The sequence below is a fragment of the Narcine bancroftii genome, chromosome 5, assembly GCF_036971445.1.
Source record: "Narcine bancroftii isolate sNarBan1 chromosome 5, sNarBan1.hap1, whole genome shotgun sequence".
Classification (NCBI taxonomy): Eukaryota; Metazoa; Chordata; class Chondrichthyes; order Torpediniformes; family Narcinidae; genus Narcine; species Narcine bancroftii.
The window spans coordinates 223138803-223160272 of NC_091473.1; the positions used below are offsets into that span (position 1 = coordinate 223138803).

The 21470-nt window shown below is 37.6% G+C and overlaps 1 protein-coding gene across 4 annotated transcripts in view; it reads right to left on the reverse strand.

Annotated features, from left to right (window-relative positions):
- The window catches only part of sycp1 (synaptonemal complex protein 1), a 207880-nt gene that overhangs the window by 114744 nt on the left and 71666 nt on the right, over positions 1 to 21470 (reverse strand). For all 4 annotated transcript variants that reach the window (XM_069941423.1, XM_069941421.1, XM_069941424.1 and 1 more), the window contains 6 exons: positions 12937 to 13031; positions 11368 to 11552; positions 11031 to 11098; positions 9184 to 9245; positions 8942 to 9058; positions 1761 to 1865 (listed from right to left, as the gene is read on the reverse strand). In XM_069941423.1, coding sequence (XP_069797524.1) covers positions 1761 to 1865; positions 8942 to 9058; positions 9184 to 9245; positions 11031 to 11098; positions 11368 to 11552; positions 12937 to 13031 — 632 coding nt within the window. The remainder of the gene's footprint in view (positions 1 to 1760; positions 1866 to 8941; positions 9059 to 9183; positions 9246 to 11030; positions 11099 to 11367; positions 11553 to 12936; positions 13032 to 21470) is intronic.

Genomic DNA, 21470 nt, shown 5'->3' on the forward strand with positions numbered 1-21470 from the left:
TTAACTTGCACAGAGACAAAAGCTTCATCATTTTCTTTTATCTGTGCATCAGTTGAATCAACAGCCATTTGCAAAGTTATACCATCACCGTAACATGCCTCATCTGTATCGCTATCAGGTTGGTCTGGTTCTATCTAATGAACAGTTCTCCTAGGTCTTTTCCTATTTACATCTGTTGTTTGGACTTGCAGGATTTTTAAAAATGATTCTATTTGCTACCATTGACCAAAAGTTGGACATTTGTCTCTTTGAGCTGTATGATCACCTCTACTGTTACTGCAGTTAACAATAAACTTGTCACAATTTTTTTTTAGGCTGGTTCTTCATTTTTGTCTCATACTTTTGTTTTCTCATGAACCTATGCTAGGCCACATCAACATTTGTGACTGAGTGCTGTGGAGAAGCCAGTGTTTTGTTGTTCTTCTCGGTCATCTCATGAATTTGACAGATGGAGATAGCCTTAGCTAATGTCGAATCACTATCAGGCAGTAGCTCCTTTCTCATATTGTCATTATTAATAGCACAGACTAGTCTATCACTAATAAACTCCACACAGAGAACTCCAGCTTTTCTCTTTGATTCTTAAATCACTGACATATGAGTCAATTGTCTCACCAGCTTTCTGATTTCATATGGTGAACTTGTGTCTTTCCATAGTAATGCTGGTTTTCTCTTTAGGCATTCAGGATTCTCTTTGGATTTTGCAGGAACAAGGATTAGATCTCTCTCACTGAAGTCTTTCACTTCTCCTGCATACACAGAAGATCAATGGCCTCTGGTCCTGCTAGATTAAGGAGAATGTATGCTCGAGTACGGGCTGGCTTGTTAGAGTTCACCACTGCAACAAAAATATCATATTCTTGTTCAAAGATCCGCTAGTTTTCAGTGATGTTATCTTCAAAGACAAGTGGGTAGGGCTTCTGGAATCCATCCATTATATTCACTGTTTAGCTGTGTTGTTGTGGCTGGCTTAGTTGTTCTCACTCAAAAAACCCCGGATGAAAAACATTCACCCTTGAAAAATCAGGGACATCTCACTTCTGACACCACGTTGCGAGTTTAGATAAATGAAAGCAAATGGACTAACTTCAAAGCTAGTTTATTAACTATATATATTGAGGATGCAAAATAACCAGAACATGGCCACTGGAGTCCGCCAGTGTAAAGAATCCTCCAGAACCCCAGTAAACCAAGATATACAAGATATGAACACAGTGACTGATCTACAATGCTGACACATTAGGTTAAATTAGGTTCAACTGACCTAAAAATGTTTTGCCACTGATTTTTGAAGGTACTCAATATCTGATGCCTCTTGTGTCAGTGTCCAACAATAGTTGGCCAGCAATGATGGATTCCAGTTGCCTGGATAGCTCTTTTCCATGGTTGCAATGTCCTGGTGGAACCTTTTGCCATGTCTGTCACCGACTGCACCAAGATCAGCAGGGAAGAAGTCCAAGGGCAAATGCAGAAAATCAATTTTCAATGATATATTGCTCTTCATGGCTTTGAATGCTGAAGTATACTTAAGGATGACAGGAAATGACAAAAAAATATCGGTTATATCTAAAAAACAGTATGTGATAGTAAAATTTTAAGGTGAATTTTGGAATCACCAGCACAAAAAAAAACAAAATAAACACAAAAGTGTTCAGGAAGCAAAACTTCTGTTGTCCACTCCAATCAATAACTAGACATTACTCAGGAAAATAAAAATAAAGTGGTTTTAATTTTAGTTTTTATCTCAGAATTATGCACACCTCTTTGCTTTCAACTGTTTCCTTTAGGTCTGCATTTTCTTTCATAAATTCATTTATACCTCTCTGTAGATCTTCTATTTTGTGTACCAGTTTCTCCACTCTGTCCTGTAGAAACAATAGAAGGTGTTCTTAAAATAGGTTTCATTCAGAAAAATAATAGACACCATCTAATCCTGCTGAATGTTTGGGATATTAATATTTGAACATGATACTCATAGATTTGATTGTATTCTAAAACAAGATGTCAGAATTATGCTGTTTTATGTGGCACATTCATTGTTTATATAGTAGATTGCTGATTTCCAGTCTGCTCTCACCTTTGCATAGTCTGTCTTTGATCCTTCCCTTCATTTTTTATTTCTCTCCATTTCTTTCTCAACAGATAGGCTAGTAACAAACAACTATTGCAAACCTATATACACTATGGAGGAACATGGTAGTGCAGGAGGTGACCTCACAGGCTGGTTCGCCTCTGACCCTATAACGCCTCCTAACTCCTCCCCATAAGATTCCCAATAAAGTCTAATAATCCTAGTCTCCTCCCTTCATACCAGCCTTGGATCCAGGCCAGCAGCATGTAAATGTATGCCTGACACTTCAGGCTATTAAAAACTTTAATCACTCACTTCGAGCCTGCTTGTGGTTATTGATCACACTACAATATGATTACTTGCCATGGACAAGGCAATCCCAGTGAAGAAGCTGGAGGCTGACCCCAGGGATCCGAGGCTTCCATCAAGCTTGAAATATGGCTGCACTGTTTAAAGGCCTACATGAGACGCCATGAGATCTCTACCAACGTTAATTATATAACCATATAACCACTTACAGCACAAACAGGCCAGTTCGGCCCTACTAGTCCATGATGTAACAAATTCCCACCCTCCTAGTCCCACTGACCAGCACCCGGTCAGTTGACCGGTACGATCTGCTCTTTACATTATTGGGCCACTGAACTTACCAAATAACACGGGACTGTGAAACGTACAATGACACAATGGCCCTGCTGTAACAGCAATACGACGCTCCTTTATGTGCACATTATCTGCTGGACACCCAACACCAGGCCTCCAGTGAGTCCGTTGATGACTTTGTTAAGACCATGAGGAAGTTTGGACGAGCCTATGGGTATATAGATGTGACCACGGCAGTCTATCAAGAGGACCTCATTTGTGGTGCATCTGTGGCCGGCTTCCGTTCGAACCACATCTCCAAGCAACTCCTGGAGAAGGGCTATCAGACCCTACAGGAAGTTGTGCAGATGGCTCGATCACTTGAGACAGCCCAGAAGAACATTGAGGCTTATTCTGCGAGACATGCAGCCATCAGGTGGGGAGCACAGATGCTGCCGTCTTGGGGCTTGGGGACTGCCGCTGCTGAGCACATGAGGAGTAACTACTGTGGCTGACCAAGTATCCGAGGAAATACTGTCCAGCCCTTGGCGTGACCTGTTCGAACTGCAGGAGGAAGAGGTATTAAGCCAAGGTATGCCATTCTAAACCTTACTCCAGCAGTGCTGCATGCTGTCTGCAACCCGCGCCACCTTCTTGGATCAGTCCACTTCCAGTGTCACTTCTGGCGGTCAAGAACCGAACGGCAGGAACAGGAGGAAGGCGAAACAGGATGACATCACATCTGGCATCTCTTCTGGACTCCACCGCATGCGATCTATGGGGGCAGCCATCTTTAGGATCTCCAGAGCGGTTATCTTGGCGACAGCCATCTCAATGCCTCAGCAGCAGTGGCTCTGACCACAAGCTAACTCTAGCCTCAATTGCGCTTGATCAGGCCACATCAACTTGCATGCTCTATGATTGAGGTAAATGGTCATTCCACGAGCTGCCTATTTAACGTGGGAAGCACTGAAAGTTTTATACACCTGGGCACAATCTAACACTATTCCCTTGCGGTGTCCCCTGCAAAGTGTAAGGTAGCTCTAGCGTCCAAATCACACTCCATGGAAATCCATGGGTGCTGCACCATGACCTAAACTGTGAGGGGTACAAAGTATAAAAATTTCATCAAACTGCTCGTGATGCTCCACCTCTGAGTGCCAATCATACTGGGGCTGGACTTCCAATGCCAGCTAAAGAGTGTACTCATGTAGTTTGTCAGGCCCCAACCTCCCCTCACAATCAGAAATAATCAATTCCTGATGGTCTGCCCAGCTCTCCGAATGCAGCCAATCAAACACTGGAATGCAGACCAGGGCACCTGACCAAAGGGAGATAAACCACATGGTGGATGACAATAAATTAAACGCCACATATCTGAATTTGGATAATGTCACCATATGCAGCCATAACCAGAAGGAACACGACGTGAACCTGCAGAAGTTCCTTGCCACTGCTAAAGCCCTGAACTTAACATACAACCAGAAAAAGTGTGTTCTGCACATCTGGCAATACTGGGGTACGTGATGGAACATGGCGTCATTGACCCCAACCCTGAGCGCATGCACCCATTTCTGGAACTTCCATTGCCCCAAAATCTCAAGGCCTTGAAAAGGTGCCTGGGGTTCTTCTTGTACTATGCCCAATGTGTCCTCAATTATGCAGACAAGGCCAACCCCCTGGTGAAAACCATCATGTCCCTGTCGGCGGAGGTCTTTGAGGGCATTAAGGATGACATTGCTAAGACCATGATGCATGCCATTGATGAATCCATCCCTTTTCAGGTGGAGAGCAATGCCTTTGATTTTGGCCTAGCCACCATGTTGAACCAAGCAGGCAGGACTATGACATTCTTTTCAGAGTCCTGAACTGAGGCAATCAGACATCAAGAAGGAGGCCCAGGCTATAGTAGAGGCTGTGTGCCACTGGAAGCACTATTTGGCCAGCAGACCAGAGAGCCGTCACATTTCTGTTTAACAATAAACAGCAGGGGAAGATTTTTTTAAAAATGACAAGATCATGAGATGGAGAATTGAACAGTCCACCTACAATTGAGATCTTGTACTGGCCTGGGAAGCTCAATGAGCCACCCGATGCCTGTCCTGGGGAACCTGAACCAGGGTGCAGGTAGATCGCCTCCAAGCCCTCTACGATTGCCTCTGCCACCCCAGCATCACCAGGCTCTACCACTTTGTGAGGGCCCACAACCTCCTCTATTCGGTGGAAAACATCAGGGAGCTGACTTGTAACTGATTGGTCTGTGAAGAGTGCATGCCGCACTTCTACCGGCCAGAGAAGGCCAGCTGATCAAGGCCATGGACCCCTTTGAATGTCTCAGTATAGACTTCAAGGGCCCTCTTCTCTCCACAAATTGGAACATGTACTTATTGAATAGTGTGGTTGAGTATTCACGCTTCCCATTCTGCATTCCCTGCATGGATAGGACCATGCCCATGGACATTAAAGCCCTCCACAACCTCTTCACCTTGTTTGGATACCCCAGTTACATTCACAGTGATCAGGGGTCCTCATTCATGTGTGTGGAGTTGCGCCAATATTTCCCGTCCAAAGGCATAGCCATAAGCAGGACCACCAGCTACAACCCCTGCAGGAATGGGCAGGTAGAAAGGAAGAATAGCACGATCTGAAGGGCAATCCTCTTGGCCCTCAAGTCAAAAGGGATGTCTGTCTCCCAGTGGAAAGACATCCTTCTGGAGGTGATATACACCACCAAGTCCCTACTCTGTGCTGCTACAAACATCACCCCACATAAGAAACTGTTCTCCTTCCCTAGGTCGGCATCAAGAACCACGCTGCTGGTCTGGCTGATGACCCCAAGGCCAGTACTACTCCACAGACACGTTAAGACCCACAAGGCAGAACCGCTGATCAAGGAAATGCAAGCAATCCCCCAATACACCCACATATAGAACCTGGATGGGCGAGAAGATACGGTGTCCGTCCAGGGCCTGGTTCGAGCAGGGTCCCCAGCAGAGGAGGTGCACCCAGAAGCCCTCGTTAGTGACCAGTCAGTCCCTTGTATCATCCATACAAATGACCACTGGAACCCACCACCACTACCTCTCAGGCCTCTGCCCCCACCACCCCTACATCCACGAACTGAACCCCCAATACCCCCACACTCCCGGAACCCCTTCAGAATAACACAGTTCAGCCCCCAGACATTCCACCTGCCATACGTCACCATCTCACAGGAGTCAACAACAACACAACCAGTGCTGCGCAATCACAGCGGTGGATAAAGCCACTGGACTGGCTGAACCTGTGAACTATGAAAGACTGCAGAACCAGTAACGACGGACACTGTACCATTTCACCCCACTGGAATTTCACCCCTTTTTAGATAAAATGGTGGAGCATAGTAGTGCAGGAGGTGACCTCACTACACTGTATAGACTGGCTCACCTCCAACCCTGTAACTCCTCCCTATAAGATTCCAAATAAAGGCTAATAGCCCTAGTCTCCTCACTCCATACCTGCCATGGATCCAGGCCAGCAGCATGTAAAGACGTGCCTGACATTTCAGGTTATTAAAGCCTTTAATCACTTATTCAAGCCTGCAGTTATTGATCGCACTATATACTCCCACAACGATTTGACACTTCATCTTTTTCCATTTTATTAGGTCTTTCATCTGTCATAGTTGTTCTGCTGATGAGACTTTCTATGTTGGTGCCTTTGAATTGCCTTTTCTTCCCAAATGGAGACTCCCTGTCTAGCATCACAATCACATTTTATCTATTTCACAATCTTCTCCTCTTATCATCTTGTATCTTAGACATAAAGAACAAAGTTCCCTTAGTCCTCACCTTCCACCCCACCAGTCTTCACATTCAAAGGATTACTGTTTACAAATTCTGCCAGCTCTAACAGGATTCTACCACCAGACATACCTTCCCTCCTCTTTCAGCATTTCAAATGGACTGTTTCACTTTGCAACCTCCTCGCTTGCTCTTCCATCCCCACCAGTCACTCCTGTTCTTAGGGCAAAATCTCATGTAATCACAGAGAATGAAATAGCTGTCCTTTTACCTCTTCCCATTCCAACATTTTGGGACAGAAAATTCTTTCCAATTGGAGAAGTGATGCATTTCCAATCACATCTAATGCATTCAATATTCTCAATATGGTATATTAAAGGATCCAAATCTAGACTGGTCACCACTTTGCAGAGTATCTGTATTCAGTCTGCAAGGACAACACTGAGTTTTCTGTGCCTGCCACTTTAAGTTACAAACCTTCTTCCATTCTGATCTTTCTGTAGAAGCCTCCTGCAGTGTTTTCACATGAATCAATATAAGATTGTGTAAAAGCTTTTGTCTGTGCATGATGCAGCCTTCTGGACATGATATTGAATTCTATAACTTCAGATGATTCATTTCCTTTGTTTGTATTAAAACTGACCAATTTTTTTATAAATCATCTACTGGTGATAGTAGTTCATTTTTTTTTTCTACATTTGTATGGCATGCAATTCTGGATGTCACAACATTTTAGGTTTTTTTGGGATGAGATGGCAGTCCTATCACAACCAGCTAAAGAAATCAGATCTATATTTTTTGAAATTCCAAAGAATGAGGGGCGATCTCATTGAAACATACAAGATCCTAAGATGTTTCCATCAGTGGGAGATCTTAAGTAAGTGGTTATAGTTTCAAGATTACAGACCATTCACTTAAACCTGAAGGGTTTGGCAACTTTTTGTCATGAAAACTTGAGGGGACAAGCCCCTGAAACAAGCAAGAGCTGAAGATGGTTGCAGTAGAGGGCTGGCAGAGCATCACTAGATATTTCTTTGGCTTGGCTTCGCGGACGAAGATTTATGGAGGGGGTAAAAAGTCCACGTCAGCTGCAGGCTCGTTTGTGGCTGACCAGTCCGATGCGGGACAGGCAGACACGATTGCAGCGGTTGCAAGGGAAAATTGGTTGGTTGGGGTTGGGTGTTGGGTTTTTCCTCCTTTGCCTAGATATTTAGTGCCTGGTGATATCTATGAATCATAGACTTCAAGTAGTAATTGCATGCAAGGGACATGTAACAAAGTACTAAACAAAATAAAAATAAAATACATTATTTGACCTGCTGAGCTTTCCAGCATTTTGTGTTTTTACAAAGTACTAAACATGACTACTTTAATATACATACCATTGCTATGTCCCAAATATTATGGTGCCTTGAAATACAGGGACTATGTATAAAAAGTGTCATTTCTACATGGTCAAACCAAAATGTATACAAATAACCTTGAATAAAATCTGGAATGTGCACTTTAATCACATTTGTTAGTTCTTTCTTTCTTTTTTCTTTAATAACTGTTTCTTTTTCCTGTCATGGCCTCACAATTGCAAGCACCACACTTTCCCTCAATGTAGCAAAGGTACAGCTCCAATCAAAACCAACTAGTTTTAACTGATGCAAAACATAGAAAATATGAGTTCCATGATTACCTTCTCAGATAATAACCATGTAATTAATATGTGCTGTATGCTTTACATCATAATAATGAGTTTGAGTGACAATTTTTGAGTGTGTCCTACAGTCAAAAAGGAATTAATATATCTTTGAAAACTCAATAGAACATTTTCAAGCATTACTGAAATTTTGCCTATTTCTTTGATAGATTGACATATCATACACTGGTATTTGACTATAGTCCAATTCCATTTTCATGCATTTCCAGAAGAGGAGATTTAGAAAACACATGCTGGAAAAACATGGAAACATGGTTGACTATTTTCAGTATCTTAAAATTAACATCCAAACATACCTGCGATTTATTATCATCGATTCATTGGGAGCAGCACTTTAACTTAAAGCATTTTTTTTTTGTCTTCTTCAGTGGTAAACTGATATGGCTTGTCTTGTGCTTGTATGCCAACAACTATATTTTACCCTGATACTCTTCTGGATGTTTTAATTGCTAAAGTCTTGCATTAAAGCAATGTGAGCAATAAAATTTAGAAATGAATAGTTTTGTCATTCTGTGCTAACTTGTGCTATTTAAAAATAGATAATGACATTAGAATCTTTTGCAATAAGTAACTAACTTTTCAAATTTATTTTCGCTTGAGGAATGTTATATGTATTTCCACAGGATGCACAATCATTATCAAGTAATTTGCAAGTTCTTAAGAACACTTTTGTTTATCTTAATTTCATTTCTCAGTATTTTGATCTGATCAATTCCTCCTTGGATTTTAGTTGATGAACAAAAACATGCAAAATATTTGACATTCTTGGTGTGTAAATATATGGAAGTAGAAACTAACATGTAAATCATTCTGTATTTTCTTTTCTGTTTCTAATTCTTCAGAATATTTTCCTCTCTTTAACTTTTCATTTGCTAATTCTTCCTTTAATTTTTCTTTAATTTCTGTTTCCTTTTCCTATAAAAATAATCAAAATAATTTAAGATTACTAGATATAGATTTAACTTGGAAATCAAGTACTTCATTTGAAATCATAATATGTGCAGACATAAAAATGTAATAAAATTATTTTTTTTAATTACCAAAGTTTCTGTGAGCTTGTTAATCTTCAATTCATTATCAATTTTAAGATTTTCCAATTCCCCTGGAAAAGTTCAGAATTTTAAATGCAATTCACTATTAAAAACTTCAAAAGCTTTGCTTACTAAAAAATCATTTTAACAATCTGTATTTTTTTTAGTGTTTGCCTCAAGTTTTTCTACTCCAATATGGTGAAAATAAGTCATTAGCACCCACAGGCATTCCAAATGCTGCATTAAAAATGACAAATACCCTTCCATCCGTGAAACGCAAATCACCAGTATAACCCAGCTGAGTACCTAATGTCGCAAAACAACAGGGAAATGCAACAGAATTTATTGACAACATCCTATCTTTAAATTGCAGCCTCCTTGAGATAAGGGCTAACATTGTTATTGTTCTTTTGATTAGAATTTGTTCAAGCATTAGGTTCAATGTTTTGTGTAAATGGGCACACAAATCCATTTCCCCTTTATAGCAGTTAGTTTCCAAAATGAAAATATTTTAGTTTTCTTTCTTGGATGCAAGGTGTATGCTCCAACACTTCCTCAATTTGTCTCCAGCCAATTTTTTTTCCATTCAATTAATGTTATTTTATGAAATCCTGCTTCCATCTGCATAATTTGTTGTGCTCACCTTTTAATGCCTTCAATAAATAATTCTCCATACCCTCTTCCAATTTATTGCAGATCAACCAAACAACCCAGACCTCCATATAGATATGTGAAGAAAATTGCAATCATTATATCCACAAATCATAGTTATAATTAGTTTCTTCTCCCTCTATGACCCACTTTAAATATCCTCTTCGATTGATTGTTGCTTAAGTTCTGAAAATACTCGAGCAAGATTACATAAAATATATTGCTGTTATACCAATAAGCAACTCATAGATGCCCAGCTTGTTTCCTCCTGGAACACACAGCATTTTACCAAAGCCTTAGTTCAAGCACAGACATAGAGATAAGGTGAGAGTCATTGACCTTGGTATCAAGGCTGCATTGGACTAAAAATGACATGAAGAAGCCCAGGTAAAGTAAAGTCAATTGGCACAAGGGGAAAATATTCCAATGGTTGGAGTTATACCTTGGGTAAATGAAGAAAATTAGGTTATTGGAGGTAAATTATTCCATCCTTAGAATTGTAGTTTTCTGCTGGAGTTCCTCAGGGCAATGTCCCATACCCACCCTCTTTAGCTGCTTCCACGACAAGGACTCAAGCAATGTTGTTGGATAAGGCTCAATTTATGGTAGACAAAGTTAAAAGAATTTTATGTATGTAACATTCTAAATTTAGTATTATGTGATAAAATGGAACCTTTACCTTTAAAATAAAAGATCATTTCTACTGTTAAAAATCATTTGAAAGAGGAAACTTTAGTAATAGAAAGATATAATTTTAGTAATTAAACACTTCAACACAAGAAACTGCAGATCTCCTTTTATCTATTTCCCCACAGATGATTATTGAATCTCAATGTTTCAATAAATATGTGCAGAAAATCTAAAGTGGTATTAATTTTCATGAATTAATATAATGGTCAGAATGTACAATGATGGCAGGGAAAGGATAACTTCCTTTATCAAGTTTTGTCTGAGGCTTACACTTCCACCAGTATAAATCATATGTGCTACTGTCAGTTATGTCCTTAATTTTCACCCCAAGTCTCTTGCAGTCAGCACAGGTACTGGTTGACCACAATTAGTATATGAAGTAAATTTCCATCAGAGAAAAGCTGAAATTCCAACTGGTTGCCAGGACATTGTAGCAGATGTAAGAAACGTTGTATTGGAAGTGCAATAAGTGTTTCCATCCACCCAAATAAATATTTTAAATGGTTTATAATTACCTAATATTGCCGTCTTTTTTTCCAACTCTAAAGAAGTCATCTGTAAAGTTTCTTGAGCCTGCTTTGATCTGTCATTAAAAAAATACTGAGATTGTGAGATTACAGCAAGATTTATTTTTAAGCCTATTCATGACATCATACTTCAGAGACTTATTTTGATAGAGACAATATTAAACAAAGTATTTATTAAATAGTAAACAATCGCATTTAGTTGAAAACACATTTACACAGTGCTTGGTTTACTAGTGTATCTAAGCAGCAAAATATTATGCTGTATATTTTGCATTTTAGGCAAATAATGAAAAAAAACAAACCAATTTTGAATAATTTTTGTTACCTTTGTTGTTCTGTTCTAAATGATTCTTCCAAATCTTTTACCATATATCTAAGTTCATCAATTGTTGATGCACTGTTTGATGCAAGCTGATCAAATTCTTCAAATTTGCTTTCTTTTTCTTTAGTAACTTGAATGATAACCTTCATTGCACTTTCTAATTCTTCTTCAAGAGACTTTTGAGCATTCTAATCAGATCAAAGAGAATTAATAGGTCAAATAATTAATGTGATTTTAATCATATTGTGATTAAATATAATTCAGAATTATGTTAAATGTAATAAAAGAAAACTCTGAGCTCTTCATGAAACCTATTGAGCAGTAGGTATCTTCACCTTGAGGTAATGTGGCTAAGAATGTATCAGAGATGGGGGTGTATAAGCTGGAATTTGATCCAGATCACAATAGCACACCTTATGTTCAATGATGGTTTAGATTTAATAAGTAGATTTTAAAAAGTATGATGTAATGCAGAAGACACAGTCGTTGATCTTGTTTAACTGGTGTCCTTATGGATGAGAACAAACATCAGAGGTATGATGGGCAATCTATACCTGGCACCATACTACAGGAGGCATGTAGAAGAACCCTAGAAACTGATTTGCATTAAAGAAGATGTATAATTGGGCTACAATGCATTATACTAACAACATAATGCAATATAGGCCTACTTTTGCAAACTTTTGCAGCAGCTGAAGCTCAAAGCCTGATCTGCCATTGTGCATTTTCTTTCAAACACCAGAAATTAGTGTTTTTTGTTGAAGATGTGGAGGAAGTCAGGGTCTTAATGAAGGATTCAAGGTAATATGGAGATTCTGAAGTCGGGCCAGCCGCTTAAAAAAAATGTTAGAAATAATAACTCCAGGGACTTCTGCAGTGCAGCTCCTTACCATACTTGCTCTTTTGATAGTACTAATTGAGGATTTGGTCAGCAATCTTATCCACACAAAGGCTAAGGTCACTGATGAATTGCATCAAGTGAGATAAAGTGATGTGTAATGACAACCATGGTGTCACTGTTATTTTGAGATCTGCTGATCCAGTATAGCTGAACCAGAGAAGGCTGGTACTTTCCAAGAGAGAGAAAACAGGAAGAGTCAGACAGGTAAATATTCACACCAAATTTAAAGCCTATTCCAATATCACCGCAAAAGACTGGCAATAAAGTTGCAATGTCCATTGACTTTATATTGAATTAGGAAGCTAACATTGTGAGATAACATCCACCATGTCAAAGTGTTAACATGAAATAAATATAATCCACAAATACCTCCTTGACTAAGAAAACTGTATGTTCTTAAAATCCACTAGCCTCACTATGTTCCTCTGAGTAAGGCTATAATCCCCAAAATAACCCAAACTAAACATTACACCAAAAGCACATTATAAATTTGACTTTTATTATCAAAGCAACAATTAGAAATAGGCAGAAAACTTGGCTTTGAAGAAGAACATCTGGAGTCTCCTCAATTTTAGGAGCACGATGCTGACACACAGTTGACAACCATTTCCTCAGTCACATAAGGGAAGTTTACAAGTAATCTTTATATTTTCTTAGTAATAATTTATTACCTCTGTTTTGCTAAGTAAGTCTTTTGTTTTCTCTAATTCTGTTGTCAAATTTTGTTCCTTGGCATGCAACTCCTGAAGATTTTCACTGAGATGTCCTTTTTAAATAAATCAATAAATGAAAAATGAAAAGTATGACAATATAAAATTACATTTTGTACAAGCACTGAATAGTTATTGAAGCATTTTACATTGTCCATTTCACCATAATCATTCTTACTATTCAGTAAGTAGAAAATCGTTGCAAATACAATAAAACTGCTCTGGTGTAATAGTATATATTTGTAACTTTTTTGACTCCTTTGGATTTCTGTGAAAGTCAAACCATGTAGCATTAATGTTATATTTTCCACTCTGATTATATGCTTAAGATAAAAAGAACTGTTTATCTCTACAAGGTCTAAGTCCATTGCTTCCTGAAAGTGGCCACACACACACACACACACACACATATATATATGTATATGTATATATGTGTGTGTGTATATATCTATATATATATATAGATATATACACACACAGACAGTGGTAAACCATGCATATTTCCCTTCAGTGCTCTGGAGCATTGAGTAAGAAAGGTTCTTCTATGAACAAACTAACAGGTTATTTGCAACATTATTATAGCCATTTAAGGAGCACAATTTACAGAGTTTTGATGAAAAGAAAGATGAATTAGCACTGTTAAAGAGTTCATTCAGGAGCATAATGACTGCAGGGAAGAAGCCTTTTGATGAGCATTTGCACACACTTCAGCTTTCTCCTCAATAAAAGGAAGAAAAAGAGAGTGGTTCTGGGATGTGATGGGTCTTTCAGTATGTTGAGAGCCTTTTCTCGGCAGCAAGAGATGTAAATGGAGTCCATGGAAGAGACAGAAATTTGCATTATGTTCTGAGTTGCATTAACTTCTTTCTCTACATGCCTCCAGGATCTTGTTGCTAATGAGGCTACAAATCTTTGTCTTTTTTTTAATTTTTTTTAAAAATTTTTTATTTTTCACACCATAAATCACATTAGCCATGATATACACTTTTTCTTTTTCACACATTTACAGTGACTTTTTCTCCCCCCCCTCCCTCCTCCCAAGCCACCCCCCCCCCCTCATCCATTTTAGGTATACAATCTAGGTTGCATTAATTCAGTCAGACAATGTTGTCATTCAACAAAAATACACCAGTAATTCTACAGAGTCCATTCTTTTCTTTCCTTCTCCTTCCATCAACTTAGGTAATGTTTGTCCCCAGTAGGTTTTCGCTATTGTATTTAATGTAAGGCTCCCATACTTGTTCGAATATTTCAATATTATTTCTTAAACTATATGTTATTTTTTCTAATGGAATACATTTATTCATTTCTATATACCATTGTTGTATTTTCAAATTATCTTCCAATTTCCAGGTTGACATAATACATTTTTTTGCTATGGCTAGGGCTATCTTAACAAATCTTTTTTGTGCATCCTCCAAATCAATTCCAAATTCTTTGTTTTTTATGTTACTTAGGAGAAAGATCTCTGGATTCTTTGGTATATTGTTTCCTGTTATTTTATTTAATATCTGATTGAGATCATCCCAAAATTTTTCTACTCTCTCACATGTCCAGATTGCATGAATTGTTGTTCCCATTTCTTTTTTACATCGAAAACATCTATCAGATACTGTTGGGTCCCATTTATTTAACTTTTGCGGTGTAACGTATAGTCTGTGTAACCAATTATATTGTATCATACGTAGCCTCGTATTTATTGTATTTCTCATCGTTCCAGAACATAATTTCTCCCATGTTTCCTTTTTTATCTTTATATTTAAATCTTGTTCCCATTTTTGTTTAGTTTTACCATTTGTTTCCTCATTCTCCTTTTCTTGCAGTTTAATATACATATTTGTTATAAATCTTTTGATTAACATTGTATCTGTAATCACATATTCAAGGTTACTTCCCTCTGGTAAACTCAAATTGCTTCCTAATTTATCCTTCAAGTAGGATCTCAGTTGGTAATATGCCAGCGCTGTATCTCCAGTTATATTGTACTTATCTCTCATTTGTTCAAAGGATAAGAATCTACTTCCTGAAAAACAATTTTCTATTCTTTTAATCCCTTTTTTTCCCATTCTCTGAAGGAAAGGTTGTCTATTGTAAAAGGGAGTAGCTTATTTTGCGTCAATATTAGTTTTGGTAATTGATAATTTGTTTTATTTCTTTCTACATGGATCTTCTTCCAAATATTGAGGAGATGATGTAATACTGGAGAAGTTCTATGTTGTACCAATTTTTCGTCCCATTTATATAATATGTGTTCAGGTATCTTTTCCCCTATTTTATCTAATTCTAATCTCATCCAGTCTGGTTTTTCCCTTGTTTGATAAAAATCTGATAGGTATCTTAATTGTGCGGCTCTATAATAATTTTTAAAGTTTGGCAATTGTAAGCCTCCTTATTTATACCATTCTGTTAATTTATCTAGTGCTATCCTCGGTTTCCCCCCTCTCCATAAAAATTTCCTTATTATTTTCTTTAACTCTTTGAAGAATTTTTCTGTCAGTTGTATTGGCAATGCCTGAAATAAGTATAATATCCTTGGAAAAATGTTCATTTTAATACAGTTTATCCTTCCTATCAGTGTTAGTGGTAGATCTTTCCAATGCTCTAAATCGTCCTGTAATTTTTTCATTAGTGGATTATAATTGAGTTTATATAATTGGCCTAGATTTTTGTTTATTTGTACACCTAGGTATCTTATTGCCTGCATTTGCCATCTGAATGGAGATTCCTTCTTAAATTTTGAGAAATCCGCATTATTCATAGGCATTGTTTCACTTTTATTTACGTTTATCTTGTAACCCGACACTTCTCCATATTCCTTCAATTTCTTATATAATTCTTTTATTGATAGTTCTGGTTCTGTTAAGTACACTATAACATCATCCGCAAATAGACTGATTTTATATTCCCTGTCTTTTATTTTTATTCCTTTTATATTATTATCTATTCTTATCAATTCTGCTAGTGGTTCTATAGCTAGCGCAAACAATAAAGGTGATAGTGGGCATCCCTGCCGCGTTGACCTGCTTAAGTTAAATTGCTTTGATACATGTCCATTTACTGTCACTTTCGCTAATGGTCCCTTATATAATGCTTTAATCCAATTAATATACTTCTCCGGTAAACTGAATTTTTGCAATACTTTGAACAAATAATTCCATTCTACTCTGTCGAAGGCCTTCTCTGCATCTAAAGCAACTGCTACTGCAGGTGCTTTATTTCCTTCTACTGCATGAATTAAGTTAATAAATTTACAAATATTGTCTGTTGTGCGTCTTTTTTTGATAAATCCAGTTTGGTCTAAATTTACCATTTTCGGTACCTGTTCTGCTAATCTGTTTGCTAATAGTTTAGCTATTATCTTATAGTCTGTGTTTAGCAAAGATATTGGTCTATATGACGCTGGTAAGAGTGGATCTTTCCCTTGTTTTAGTATTACTGTAATTATTGCTGTTTTACATGAATCTGGTAAGCTTTGTGTTTCATCAATCTGGTTGATTACATCCAGGAGGGGCGGTATTAATAAGTCTTTAAATGTTTTGTAGAATTCTATTGGAAATCCATCCTCTCCTGGTGTCTTATTATTTGGTAATTTTTTTATTATCTCTTGTATTTCTACTATTCCAAATGGTTCTGTTAATTTATTTTGTTCCTCTATTTGTAGTTTTGGTAGTTCAATTTTAGTCAAAAATTCCTCTATTTTCCCTTCTTTCCCTTAGTTTTCATTTCGGTATAATTGTTCATAGAATTCTCTAAAGTTTTCCTTAATTTCTTTTGGATTATATGTAATTTGTTTGTCTTTTTTCCTTGATGCCAATACCATTTTCTTAGCTTGTTCTGTCTTAAGCTGCCATGCTAGGATTTTGTGCGTTTTTTCCCCTAGTTCATAATATTTCTGTTTTGTCTTCATTATATTCTTCTCTACCTTATATGTTTGTAATGTTTCATATTTTATTTTTTTATCCGCCAATTCTCTTCTTTTAGTTGTATCTTCCTTCATTGCTAATTTTTTTTCTATGTTTACTATTTCCCTTTCCAACTGCTCTGTTTCCTGATTATAGTCCTTTTTCATCTTGGTTACATAGCTTATTATTTGCCCTCTAATGAATGCTTTCATTGCGTCCCATAGTATAAACTTATCTTCCACTGATTCCGTATTTACTTCAAAATACATTTTTAATTGTTTTTCAATAAATTCTCTAAAATCCTGTCTTTTAAGTAGCATGGGGTTTAATCTCCATCTATACATTCTTGGAGGGATGTCCTCTAGCTTTACTGTCAATATTAAGGGTGAATGGTCCGATAGTATTCTCGCTTTATATTCTGTTTTTCTTACTCTATCCTGCATACTAGCTGATAACAAAAATAGGTCTATTCTTGAGTATGTTTTATGTCTAGCCGAGTAGTATGAGTATTCCTTTTCTTTTGGGTTTTATTTCCTCCATATATCCAAAAGTTTCATTTCTTGCATTGATTTAATTATAAATTTGGTTACTTTGTTCTTCCTGTTGATTTTTTTCCCCTTTTTATCCATATTTGGATCCAAATTCAGGTTGAAATCCCCTCCTATTAGTATGTTCCCTTGCGTATTAGCTACCTTCAAAAAGATATCTTGCATAAACTTTTGATCTTCTTCGTTAGGTGAATATACATTAAGTAGATTCCAAAACTCCGAATATATCTGACATTTTATCATAACATATCTCCCTGCTGGATCTATTATTTCCTCTTCTATTTTAAATGGCACATTTTTACTAATTAATATAGCCACTCCTCTTGCTTTTGAATTATACGATGCTGCTGTTACATGTCCTACCCAATCTCTCTTTAATTTCTTGTGCTCCAATTCAGTTAAGTGTGTTTCTTGGACAAATGCTATATCAATTTTTTCCTTTTTCAGTAAATTTAGTAGTTTCTTCCTTTTAATTTGGTTATGTATTCCATTAATATTTAAAGTCATATAGTTCAGCGTAGCCATTTTATACTTTGTTTATCTTCTCCTTCCGTTTTTCCATCATTACCTTTCCTCCTTTTCCATTTCTGTTTTCTTATTTTCAACTCTTTATAAGACAACATTCCTACAACATCCAACATTTTCCTTATTCTCCTATTTATATCTTCTTTATCCCCAATCTCCCCTTCCCCTCCTGAGTTGTCATTTATCCCTTGTCGGACAACCACATCTCCCCTCTCCATTTGGGTTTGCGAATTCACTCGCAAGCGTCAACTGATTTTGCAGTGACCGCTATTTCTCCCCACCCAGCCCTCCCCAGAAAAGATTTCACTTTTCATATGTAACAAAGGTCACTCTTTTCATTCCCTCCTTATTCTCTCTATTCCATTACCTTCCCTTATTAATTCTTGTCTATACTATCTATATTTTCCTCTAAGTACAGATACCTTCACGTATGCACATTTTATCTATTCACTCTTATACCTCTTTACCCACATACATATCAATCATGATCATTTTTACTCTCATTACCCGTCTTCATCCCTCAGTCTATTTTTGTAATTGTTCTGCAAATTTTCGTGCTTCTTCTGGGTCCGAGAATAGTCTGTTTTGTTGTCCTGGAATAAATATTTTCAATACCGCTGGATGCTTTAGTATAAATTTATACCCTTTCTTCCATAAAATCGCCTTTGCTGTATTGAACTCTTTTCTCTTCTTTAGGAGTTCAAAACTTATATCTGGATAAATGAAGATTTTTTGCCCTTTATACTCCAGTGGTTTGTTGCCCTCTCTTACTTTTTCCATTGTCTTCTCCAGTACCTTTTCTCTTGTAGTATATCTTAGGAATTTTACTACAATAGATCTTGGTTTTTGTTGTGGTTGTGGTTTAGAGGCCAATGCTCTATGTGCCCTTTCTATTTCCATTTCTTGCTGTAGTTCTGGACATCCTAGGGTCTTAGGGATCCAATCTTTTATAAACTCCCTCATATTCTTGCCTTCTTCATCTTCCTTAAGGCCCACTATCTTTATGTTATTTCTTCTGTTATAATTTTCCATTATATCTATTTTTTGAGCTAATAGTTCTTGTGTCTCTATCGCTTTTTTATTAGATTCCTCCAATTTCTTTTTTAAGTCTTCTACCTCCATTTCTGCTGCTACTGCCCGGCTTCCATCTTGTCCATTTTCTTTCCCATTTCTGTTAAGGTCATATCTATTTTATTCATTTTCTCTTCTGTGTTGTTTATTCTTTTTCTTAAATCATTAAATTCCTGTGTTTGCCATTCTTTAAATGACTCCATGTATCCTTTAATAAGAGAAAGTACCTCCTTTATCTTGCCTTTCTCTTCTTCTTCTATTTCTCTGTACTCTTCCTCTTCCTCTTCTTCTTCCTCTGGGTTGGCCATCTGTTGTTTCTTTGTTGCCCTTTTCTTCTCTTCTTTCTTGTTTCCATTGTCTTCTGTGGTCTCTTCTTGCTGCAGGTGTTCTGCAGCTGTCGTTGCCGGCTGTGGAGATCGACTCCCCAGCTGGTCCCCCCTCCCGTCGGTGTGTTTTTTTTCATGCGCATCGCATGTAGTCCATTATCTACCGACCTGAGGGAGCGGGTTTCTCTCTCCTCCGTGGGCCTCTTCGAACAGGTAAGGCCTTCACCTTCCTCCGTTGTCTTCTCTTCCTCTCTTCTTACCGTTGCTTTCGATTTTTCTTTTTTTGTCGCCATCTTCTTTCCACCTTTATACTCACTTTTTTTTCACTTTTATTTCTGTGCCTTTGTGTTTTCCTTTGTTTTTCCCGACTTTTCTGGAGAGGGCTGGAGTTCACTGTCCGGCCACTACTCCATCACGTGACTCCTTCTGGCTACAAATCTTTGTCAAGGCGCAAGCAATCTCCTCTCTTGTCAGATATATCCCATCAGGCCTTCCTGACCTATTCAAATTAATACTCTTCAAATTATCTAGCTTGACCTCTTGATTTTGAAAAGCTCCAAAGCTTTAGCAATGCAAAGTATTTGTTTAGCATTAGTCCTTTGATTCCAAGCATTAATTCCCTCCTTTATCCTTGTGTGGCCAACTCTCTCTTGGATACCCTCTTATTTTTAATGAAAATATAAAATGCCATTTTGTTACCTTTTTTGACCTTCTTAACTGTTTGCTTGAACTCTTTCCTGTATTTTTATATTCTTCAAAGGCTCTCTCTGAATTTAGTTTCTTACAACTAATATTCACTTCCTTTCACTTTTTGACTAAGTTCAAACCTCTCTTGTTATCAACGTTGCCTTAGATTGTCATCTTTCTCCTTGTTGGAACTTGATGTTCATGAAATGTGATCAGCTTGTTCTAAAATAGCTCCAATATCCCGTATGGTCCCACTCCTCAAGTTGAACTAACCACACATTGTTTCAAAAAATCCTCTTGTAAGCAGTGAATAAATTCTGTTTCATCTAAGTGTGACAGAGTAAATGGATATATTTTTGGGAAATAAATTGGGAAGGTTTATTAGAGAAGGTTACATACAAACATTTTCAAACAGATCTTATTTGAAATACCGGAGCTCTGCTAATGCTAGACATATCGGCTCCACAGCTTTTGCAAGAGCTTTGGATAGTGCTCAAGAGACTTCACTAATGGATTGTTTACAAAAGGTAACAGATGAAAGATCTTGTTGGAGCAGCAGATTGTCTGGAGATGTTCTTAGAGGGTCATGTGCAAGCAGAGTCAAATAGGCTTTGTGTGTGTGTGTGTGTGTGTGTGTGTGTGTGTGTGTGTGTGTGTGAGTGAGTGAGTGAGAGAGAGAGAGAGAGAGAGAGACACACACACACACACACAGACCAATTCTACAGTGTTACAGCCAGCAGAAACTGGAACAGGAGCAGCTGGCAAGCTTGTGGAAAGCCCCATTTGGAAAACGGCCTGGTCAAAGCCTTTGTGGTTCATGCAAGAGGAGAGGACTGGCTGTCTAATGTTTTACTTGGAATAAGAAAAACAAAAAGGAACTCTGTGATGACCTGAAAGAAAGAGGTTATCATCTGGCAAGTTTCATCAGCAAGACACTGAAGTGGCTGATGGAAGTACATCAGTTGTGGATGTCCTGGAACAACAAATCTCTCTCTGAAAACTGACAAGAACCTTCCTGAGTGGTAACCATTTACCTTTCAAGCACTAAAGCCTGGTGAACTTTATAAATGTTAAATTCTGTGCACAGTATAAGAATTACCTGCAACCAGTGAACTTGGAGGAATGAGAAGTGAGATAGGACTGTGAACCAAAGAACTTTTCTGAACTTACACACACATATTACATACACGTGCACTTAGAATTAGAAGCGGGTTAAGTTAGGTTAGTTAAGTTAAAGTGTGATTCTGTTTTCATGTCTAAAGATAATTAAAAGCAATTGGGGTCCTCTGAGCTCATAACATAAACCTTTTGCATCAGGAAACTCTAGATGAAACTCACTCACAGTGACAATCCTGTGGCTTTTTAATCTTTCCATAATGCGCCTTCTCTGAGTGAAGCTGTAACATTCTTCCTGATTAGTAATGCAACCTTACATC